We start from the raw sequence: 10,517 nt of genomic DNA on the forward strand, positions 1-10,517 counted from the left end.
TCTGGGTTATTGTGCATGCTGTCCAGTCAGGCTTCTTGACCTACCTTCGCTAGCTTGTTTTCTTCTAAATTACAGTGCATACGCTCCATGCCAGCTTTAGGTAGCAGTGTAGACATGCCCTTGGAATGAATAATTAGAACAGAGCTCATGCACCGTCAAAAGCTGAATTACAAAAGGTGGAAGGCTTATGAAACAATGAGTATATAATAATGTCTACCAATACGGGGTCTCTTGCTGAAGACACTTGTGCCATCTGGACATATTTAAAGCCTTTCAATTTGGTCACAAGAAATCACCAATCAAGTTTGAAGAGACTGGCCCCCGTTTCCTCAAAGTTCAGCTGGTAAGTCAAGGAAATCTTAAGGTGCAAATGATCCAAATTTCAAAACACATTGTTTTCACTGCCCACAAAAAGGAAAATGAGAAATCCCAAGGCCCTGATAGAACTGAAATGTCCCAGGGAAATATATAATATTATATGAGGTGGGTTGCCCAGAGAGTTTGTGGAGTCTCCATGCTTGGAGGTTTTTAAGTCCCAGCTTGACAAAGCTTTGGCTGGGATGATGTAGTTGGGTCTGGTCCTGCTTTGAGCAGAGGGTTGGACTACATGTAACCCCCTGAGGTCCCTCCCATCCCTCATTTTCTATAGTTCTATGTTTCTTTATTAATTAATCCAGTTTGGGATGGAACGAATGGCATAAAACATCAGCTGCATCTCTTAGTGTGAGGGTCTGACAGTATGAGAGGGACTTTTATAAAGCAACCGAATGACTGTTCAACAATCAGGACAGGCACTTCTGCAAAATATTTTGCTTACTAGTGAGGAACACTTATCCTTTGGGTAAGAGAGCACCCATGATTCAGACTTCTTCTAATAGCTTCTCTTGTTTGAGTCTCCTTGGAGAGTCCTTAATTCTGAGTTGACTCAGTACAGAAATATTGCTTAAGTAATAATTTGATGTCTCTGGCTGTGCTAACGACTCCTCATTGACATGAAGGGGCTGTGCTGCTGACTGGGAGTAGCTGAATAAATACCCACTAAAGCTGCTTACCCTCCTCCTTTGGCTCAGCTCAGGGAACAGGAAAGTGCTATGTTCTTTCTCCTTTCTTCAACAAGGAAGGAAGGTGGGGAAACACAAGCAGAATCTGAATAGACTTCAGTGGAGTTACTGAAGAAAGTCATGGAAGACAATCATCCTTGATTGCAAAGGATAGCTGATGATGACTGCTCATGTGTTCATCCAGCATCTCATGCATCCTTTGCAGTCTGGGTTATTCTGCATGCTGCCCAGTCAAGCTTCTTGACCTACCTTAGCTAGCTTGTTTTGCTCTAAATATCAGTATATAAGCTCCATGACGGCTTTAGGCAGCAGTGTAGACTTGCCCTTGGAATTAATTATTAGAACAGAGCTCACAGGCCATCAAAAGCTATGTTTCAAAAGGTGGAAGTCTTATGAAACAATAAGTATATCATAATTATTTCTGAGCCCCAAACAAATAACATTGAGTGTGGAAGTGTTCTCAAGTTCCTAGTTTTTTCTTCCCTATTAATGACCAACAAGAAACTATAAGCAGAAAATAATTGAAAGGAATACAGTGTTTTGTTTCTACACTTTTTACCCTGTACATATTTTATGGTGAGAAGATGATGTAGCTGCAGCTGACTACAAACAGTATATATTCACTACCATGTAAAATAAGTATGTGTAATGAGGGTTTAATTACCCCCTGTACATGAGGTCTCCAGTATGCTACTGTCCACTTAACAGGTCTGCCATTTCCTTCATTTTAAGTCTTCTGGGACCAAATAGTTCATAGAGCTGGCTGCAGTCCAATGCACAGGCATGAATTTCACACCAGGCATCCTGTAGCTAAAGAATAAAGGCAAACAGGAACCCAGAAGGCCGACATAATGGTGCAGCACAATATTAATGCAAATGAGAAGAGCAGTACACACTCACAGAAAAAAACAGGGAGGGGTATAGAGAAGGTATTTATAGGTCTACAACCATTCATCAGCTGCAAGGTGATATCTGTTCTACATGATGTTCTCCTCTTGCTCTTGCAGCTCAGGAGTTTGACACTCAAGTTCTGTTCTTAACCATTTGTAGGTACTTGCTTTACCCCGGCCAGCACCAAACATGACCAAGCAGCATAGGGACAGAGCTGGAAACCCAACCACTGTGTAACGAATCTCAGGGAAAGCAGATCAAGAGAAAGAGAGAGGTAAGTCACTCAAAAGTCCTGAGTGCTCTCAGCTCCCTCTGACCTCATGGGGAGTTGTGGGAGCTCAGCTCTTCAGAAACCCATTGTCCAGAAGAGACCCATAAATCATGATCTTGCTTTGCAGTTCCTGATTATTCCTTATTCTGTGCATATCTCTGGGGTGAGTGGCCTTCAGAGGTTAGCAGAGTTCACACTGAGACCCTCCAGAAGAGCCCATTGTAGACTAGCTGGAAGTGTAAGACCATCTGTATCAATATGACACCCCAGAACTGCCACCACCATAGGAGATTCAACCATTGAAGGAGCCCCCTAACCCAAATGAGCTGTTGCTGCCATATGAGTGCCCAATTCCAGACCATCAGTGTGGGAGCAGGGCTGGGAGAGGTGTTCCTAAAACCTGGCTTGTTATCTAGTGGTTAAAACCCTGTGCTGAGACTTCAGAGAGACAGATCCAAACCCTGTCTGGAGGGGGGGCAAAGGAAGAGCAAACTGCATTTCAATACAGCCAAGAAAAAATGTAGTTAACAAGGGTGAAATCTCCTTCTCTCTACTCAGGAGCTGATGTGAGTTGAGGCTTGCATGGCCAAGGGGATAATGCTCAGGAGAAATGGAAGCAGATGAAGGATGCTACTCCTGTGTGGAAAACCATGTAGGAGAAATAACACTCAAAGCCCGATGCTGTGATGCAACAGAAGTTTAATGCAATAAGATGCTGAGTACACACTTGCAAAACAAGACAGAAAAGGAGAAAGCTGCTTTCCAGGACTTCATGAATGGTCACATCCAATCACCTGTTCTACAGGACTGCACTTGGCACAAGACATTTAACTTTCTTTGCTGCATCATCAAGCCCCAGTCTCAAACAAGTTGTTTGTTTTCCCAAAGCTGATGGCCAGCAGCAGAAAGTACCTTGCAAGTACATGCTATTAATAGGTAGCACCTAAAAACAGTCCAGAATAAGTAAAGGTGAAGCACATGTGGAAAACACGGAGATGGGCCAGATTTTCAGACACACTGAGCAATCGTAACTTTTTCGGTCATCCATGGAAGTTGTGTGTGCTCAGCAAGTCTGAGAGCCAGCCCCGCCAGCTCAGCTGTGATGCCATATCTTGCTTTTCATTTCCTGGGAGTTCCTTGTTCTGCAGAAGTTCTTGCTGGGTTTAGCATGGCCCACAGCTTCCAGAGCTGTACCGGCGGTACCTTCGGGATGACACAGACCCATAGCAACTACCAGACCTATAGCCACCACCAAATCCATAGCCACCACCAGACCCATAGCCAGAACCAAACCCACAGCCAAAACCAGGCCCATAGCCAGAACCATACCCATATCCAGAACCCATCCCATAGCCACCACCAGACCCATATCCAGAACCCATCCCATAGCCACCAACAGACCCATATCCAGAACCAATCCTATAGCCACCGCCAGACCCATAGCTAGAACCAATCCCATAGCTACCACCAGACCCATAGCCAGAACCAGATCCAACAGAATAGTATGGGCCTGTGTTACTGAGAAGCCTTGGCTCCACGGTGCCCACAATGCTTTCCTGAGGGCAGGAGGCGAGGATCGGTCCTGGGAAGTGCACGACAACTGGAGGTGGGTGGACAACTGCCCTCGAGTCACCGCAAGATGTAACACATGGCCAGTTCCAGGCATCAACGCATGGTCTGGGGCATATATCAGAACAGGGCGGAAGGCATCGGGAGCTGAGTGACTGCGACATCCTTCTGTAATGGAGATAAACCTGGAACAAAACAAGCAGGACGGTAAACAGGAGGCTCAAGGCACAGAGACTTCACCAAGTAGGGATTATGACCATGGGAGCTATATACATACACCCATCCCCCCATTTGAATATAGCTTTGCAAACCCACTTCTACGCTTTGAAAATCTGCTTCCACCTCTACCTGCCAGCAACCACAGGAAGCCCAGCATGGAAACAAGGCCCCCACCCTTGTTTTCCAAAAACACAGCAAATCGATGCAACATTCAGTCCTGAACTAAAACCACCACTTGAGAGACTGCCTGGGTTATAACTCAAAGGAGCTGAATGACACTTACCCCCTTCAGTCACCAAGAGGACAATGCTGCTGCAGTGGTTGGAGAGCTGTGAGATGCCAGTGTTTTTATAGCGTATCCTGACAATGGGAGGGATTATGAGACCGAAACTTCCGTGACTTTTTTGGCAATTACCTAACAAACTGTTTTTCAAATAAGAGGGTAACTCCTCTTATTACTGCAATTATTTTGTGTATGGTCTGCAATGATTCTTTCCCGGTCTGATATGCATATTCTGCTTTTTGGCATCTTTTCATCTTGAAGCTTTCCGAGCTACATTCCTTCCTGGTATAATTCCTGTGCCTTGCCTGAATGACCATGTTTGGCAAGAGGGGAAAGACTTCCTACACAAGATGTTTCATAGCCTCTTGGGAAGTATAATAACTTCTCTAAAGATGCCCCCTGGTGATTTAGGGAAGTCAAATCAAATAGCTTTGAAGCACCCTCTGATGTTGGATGAGGCACCTTCCTTACTTTCTAAATGCATTGACAGGTACCTGAACAGCACTGGTCCCACTGGGGTCTCTGTGATGCAAACCTGCTGAGCTCTCACCCTATTTTTTTACTGAAAAAATGGATGTTGATTTTTGATGCTTCACATGATTGCACTGGAAGTATCATTTGCATGCACACGACTGCTTTGCACACCTACTATCTTGCAGCTGTTCATTCTCATAATGACAGAAAATGATCATCTGTGAAGGGGATCACAGATTCTCTGAAATGAATGGACTTGCCCAAGGCAACTGCAAGAGACAGAAGAAAGGGTGAGACTAGAGTTGAGGGATTTCCAGTTGTTGTTAGATTTATTACTTATCGTTTGAATTCCACTAGTCCCAGGTGTGGACAAGATTTGAGCCCCCGACCAGTGACCATTGCACAGAGTGACCGAAAGCGAAGCCCAGTCCAAAAGAGCTGAATGCAGAGCTAGGCTGTGAAAGGAAGAAAGGAAAGATTAATATACTCATTTCACAGGTGGAAGGATGACACATGGAGACATCAAAGGCATTAAACTAGGCGCTGTATTTGAAAATATGACCTTTCTTCCCATACGAACTCTGGAGGGAAATGCAGAGGTATGCGTCCTAATGCAGTGCCTTAACCACAGCGTCATTCATCTCCTGTGAGGGCCCTGTCCCTTTCTTCATTAATGATATAGCAACAAATGATTTACTTTGGTTGTTTTAGAGCTCTCTGTCCTCTTTCTCCCTATGAAGCAACTCACCGACCAATTCCAGGCCAAGGACAAAATTATACAGTTGCTATCAGTGATGTTCATACCCAAGCATAAGATATGGAATATTTCCTTCATGGGCAGGCACAGCATTTGTCAAAACAACTTAGAAAATGATGGTATCAAAGCCAGCGAGGGCGAGGACAAGGTTAATTAAGTCTCTTGTATTAATAAGGTTTACACCTTGCTTGCAAAACTGTTTGGGGAAATAGCAGTGTTGGGCACTATGGCCTCTAAATCAAATGAATCAGCAATACTTGCTAAAAAAATCCACACACGTTCTTCTTGTGCGATAAGAAATCCCTCATCCACTGTCAACTGACACAATCTGCTTTCATTCATCAGTCCTGCCATCTTGTACCAGGGCAGTGCCCACCGACTCCAAACTATAAGTTGTACGGACAGAAGTCATGGATTTGCAGATGAAATCAGACAGCTTTTCCAGCAAGGGCAGTATTCATCACATGACATGAAGCAGCAGATGCCTCAGGGCAAAAGTATTAGGACCCTCAAGGCCATTAGAGAGTCAATCACTTAGCAGTGTAGGTCCTTGACAGCCTAATGTAATGGTGAGCTTTGTCTTGGGGAAGGAGACTGGCCGGCTGGCTATGTATCTATATCTGGGCAAGTTTTCTGCTGGGCCAGGCCACGGTGGTGACCCTGAAAAGTCACAGGACCCAGCTCACAGGGGGGCTCTGCCCATGTCCTCCATCTCTTCTGGGTCCAGGTCCAGGCATGTGTCTCCTCTAAGTCTGGACATTTCCCCTTGTGACTGCACGTGGCCCCGCTGGTGTTGTGGTGGGCCACCAAAAGGGCACTCTGCCCAGGGGAAGATGGCCAGGGAGTCTGAAATGTGATACTGCATGAAGGGCAGTGGGGAGGCGGGCCGGGGTCTGTCTGCCTGTCTGTGGGCACAAACTACTCATCGCAGGGTTAAAGGTATCACGGCGTTACTGTGCCTCAGCTGTGCTGTGGGGAATGCCCATTTCACACCTGGGTAAGAGGCATGGGATCCCTGCTAGATGTAAAGCCCCACTTCAGCTCCCCAAAAGGCCTACTTAGAAAGGGAAGGTGGGGAGTGAGGTGTATGGGGGTCTGGTACTGGGTCTGCATCCACAAAGTAGACATCACCCATCCAGTTCATTTCCCAACAGCCTAGAAAGGTCCCCCAGGACAGAGCTTGGATGGGCTCATTCAGACCCTGAATAGGAAAAGCTGAGGAGTGGTGGGGGAAAATGGGTGGAAAACTCCCTCCCTCCAAAGCAGCACCAAGGTAAGGGCCACAATGCCCCCAGCCAGTGCTAGCCTGCATTAAAAGGCCTGTGCTGGACCCCAGCATCCACCAACTTGTTATTCACCATCTCACTCAGAGCCACTTTCGTCCTGACACGTCTGCAGGAGAGAAGCTGAACAGAGCCAGGGCCCTTTGCATGTGAATGTGATGAAGTCAGTGGGTTGTTACCAGAAAGGAAGTTGGCTGCTGAGGCTGGAGTTCAAAAGAACCAGCAATTATACATATCACAGTGGGTAGGACAGGGCCTAGATTAATAATTGCAAACTGTGAACAAAATAATGAAAGCAATTAAAGGAGTTATAGGTAAAACAAGTATTTTGCATGATAATTAAATGGATTTTTTTAATTAAAGGAGTATGACATCCTCCCAGGCAGTGTATAAAAGGTCTCACCACAGGGGCTGTCATACCCACATCAGCTGTCTTCTTCCTCTCTGTGACCCGGGTAAGTCTGATTTGCTTCAACTGCTTTGTAAGACTGGGAAACTCAGAAGGGATCATTTTTATTTATGTCTGAAGCCTGCAAGACTGTTTTGGGATTTCTTAGAAGCATGAGCTGGAATGGTTACTTGCAGGCATGCATCTTTCCATATGAGATGTATTAAGGTTAATTGCTGGCATTCACCAATGCAGGTCTGCAATTTTCACTGCCAGCTGCGTATTTTGTCAAGCATCTATTGAATGCAAAATGATCAGCAGGACAGAGCAGAATCTGGGACTCCTGCCCAGGCAGGGGAATGCCCAGCTCACTAGGCTACACCATCCTGCTCCATCTTACCTGCTCCCTTCCCGGCCCCTTGACTCTGGTTCCTGGCTGCTGTTCAACACAGCTTCATCAGCAAAGGTGCAGGGAGGTCTCAGCCCTGGCTAGGCAAGGCCTGATGGCTTCTGCATTCAGCTAGAAATGAGAGATTTGGATTTAAACCCACTCTGGAGGATGGGGGGCCTGGAACTGGAGGGTCCCACATCCTGGGCAAATACCATAACTGCTTGGCTTGTGGGCTAAAATTGGGTCTAATTCATCTCAGCTCTGTTGTGCCCCTGTTATATCCCTGGGCCTTAGCTTCCTGTCATCAATAGAGGGATAATAATCAATCTTACCACCAATGCTTTGTTTCTAACTTATTAATTTGCAAGTTCTTGCAAGGTGTCAGCAAGTCAAACAGGGGAAACTATTTCCTGGATGAGACCCAAAGATATAGGAAGGATGGAGGGCATGTGAAGAAGGGAGACATAGGGCATAGGTTGGCTGCCAAAGGGTTGTTTGTTAAGAGACTAAGGGGGAGTGGTCAATAGGACTGTGAATTCCCTGTCCTTTGAGCCTCTGTGTTACCCTGTTGTTTGCTTTGTTGCAGGTTTGTCTCCATTGCATAAGGATGGCTCTCAGCTCCCGGTGCTGTCCATCTGTGATATGCCCCAAACCGTGTGTTGATGCTTGCAACTGGCCATGTGTTACATCTTGTGGTGACTCAAAGGCAGTGGTCTATGCTCCACCAGTTATCGTGCACTTCCCAGGACCGATCCTCGCCTCCTGCCCTCAGGAGAGCATTGTGGGCACCGTCTTGCCAAACCCAATGCGTGGTGGTGTGGGCCCATACACTTCTGGGTCCTTTGGTTCTGGTTCTTCCTATGGATCTGGTGCTTCCTATGGATCTAGTTCTGGCTTTAGGTCTGGTTCTGGCTTTGGGTTCAGTGATGGCTATGGATTAGGTGGTGGCTATGGGTCTGGTGGTGGCTATGGGTCTGGTGGTGGCTATGGATTTGGTTGTGGCTATGGGTCTGATGGTGGCTATGGATTTGGTGGTGGCTATAGGTCTAGTAGTTGCTATGGGTCTGTGTCATCCCGAAGGCGCCGTCGATACAGCTCTGCAGGCTGTGGGCCATGCTAAACTCAGCAGCAACATCCGCAGAACAAGGAACGCGCAAGCAATGAAAAGCAAGATATGGCATCACAGCTGAGCTGGCGGGGCTGGCTCTCAGGCTTGCTGAGCACCCACAACTCCCATGGACAACAGACAGAGTCATGATTGCTCAGTGTGTCTGAAAATCAGACCCATCTCTATATTTTCCATGAGTGCTTCACCTTTACTTAGTGGATTGTTTTTTAGGTGCTACATATTTATAGTCTGCTTGCATGACACTTTGTGCTGCTGGCCGTCAGCTTTGAGAAAACAAACGAGTTGACTTGTTCGAGATTGGGGCTTGATGCTGCAGCAAAAGAAGTCAAATGTCTTGTGTGAAGTGCGGTCCCATAGAACAGGTGTTTGGACATAACCAGTCACAGAGTCCTGGAAGCAACTTTCTCCTTTGCATTGCCTTATTCTGCCATTGTATACTCAGCCTCTTGTATTAAAGCTCTGTTGCATCGCAGCATCAGCCTTTGAGTGTCATTTCCCTTACATGCCTTTTCACACAGTAGTAGCATCCTTCACCTGTTTACATTTCTCCTGAGCATCATCCCGTTGGTCATGCAGGCCTAAAGTCACATCAGCTCCTGGAGGGAGAGGAGGAGGGGAGCACTTCTTTGCCGAGAGGGGATTTCACCCTTGTTAACCACATTTTTGGGTAGCTCTATTCAAATTCAATTTCCCCTTTGCCCTCTCCCCAGAAAGGATTTGGACCTGTCTCTCTGAGGTCTCAGCATGGGCTTATTCCCACTAGACCACAGGTCAGGTGTTAGGAAAACCTCCCTGGCCCTGCTTACACACCAATGCTCCTTTGAGCCACCGCTCCGTTGTGTCCATGAGCATAGACTATCATATCCTGTCTATCTCAGCAAAAACAAAGAAATGTGGGCTTCCCAATAGCTTCCTGAATGGTGCCCACAGTCAGGATACCCACACTGAGGCTCCCTCACCCAAAGTGGGACTTGAATCTGGAATTCTGACATCCCCACACAAGGTGCTAACCAAACCCAGCTACTAAATAGCTCCTTCTCCATCCCTTCATTTGAAGCTGAATAATGCTTGCCTTGGCTAAAAGAGATGGAAATCAGGAGGAAAACTTTTGTCAAATTGGGGAGGTCCTGCTTACCTCTCCCATCCTCTGTCGACCAGGGGCCAAGGTCAAAAGTAGTGAGTAAGGAAGTTGGGTGGGAAGGTAGAGGGGACAGCTGCATAGTACCCAAATAGATAGTTATATGCCTGGGCTGGGAAGCTGAACAGAGGTAGATTCAACCACCATGATGAGAAAAGGGGTTATAACCCAGCTATAAAGGCTAATGCATAGGGACAGCCCCACCACCCCCTGCAGCTAATTCTTGGTAGTCATGGATTTGTAGCCTCCCAACACTTCTGTGATAAACGTCCCCAGTGATTACACCAACATAGCCACTACATCTGCCCAGCTACTGGGTAGTCTGCTGGGTACACACACACACATACACACTTTATACAGACTATAAATTGAAACCTTGCCTAGACCCAAAAGAGCCAATTGCTTTGCTCCGCTGGCTTTTTATCCCCATCCATGTCTTGATATATAGGTAAGTGTTGCTGGACCTTCACCTCTCCTGGGAAGGGAATTGCTGCTCAGTAGCATTAATATGAGTGTAAGTATGGAAAAAATCTCACCCTTGCATGCAGAGGACATGCTCTATTAACAATACAATGAGCCAAACATTCCTCTCTTTTAAGGCACAGATAAGGAGTGTATAGGCCTGGTGCTGGTACAAGGATGAATTCATCCAGGCACATTTGT

General features: G+C 46.5%; 1 protein-coding gene across 1 annotated transcript; it reads right to left on the bottom strand.

The window, feature by feature from the left end:
* Positions 1-2,905: 2,905 nt before the first annotated feature.
* LOC109324743 (keratin-associated protein 21-1-like) lies at positions 2,906-4,393 on the bottom strand. The gene is made up of 2 exons (XM_019556773.1): positions 4,295-4,393; positions 2,906-3,977 (listed from the first exon to the last, which is right to left on the bottom strand). The coding sequence occupies exon 2, from the start codon at positions 3,954-3,956 to the stop codon at positions 3,387-3,389; it is 570 nt and encodes a 189-aa protein (XP_019412318.1). The 5' UTR covers positions 3,957-3,977; positions 4,295-4,393; the 3' UTR covers positions 2,906-3,386.
* Positions 4,394-10,517: the final 6,124 nt, after the last annotated feature.

This window comes from Crocodylus porosus, unplaced genomic scaffold (assembly GCF_001723895.1).
Source record: "Crocodylus porosus isolate Cpor-Errol unplaced genomic scaffold, CroPor_comp1, whole genome shotgun sequence".
NCBI lineage: Eukaryota > Metazoa > Chordata > Crocodylia > Crocodylidae > Crocodylus > Crocodylus porosus.

Coding starts and splice junctions, on each gene's coding strand:
- LOC109324743 (XM_019556773.1), bottom strand. CDS start 3,956: ATGTCGCAGTCACTCAGCTCCCGATGCCTTCCGCCCTGTTCTGATATA.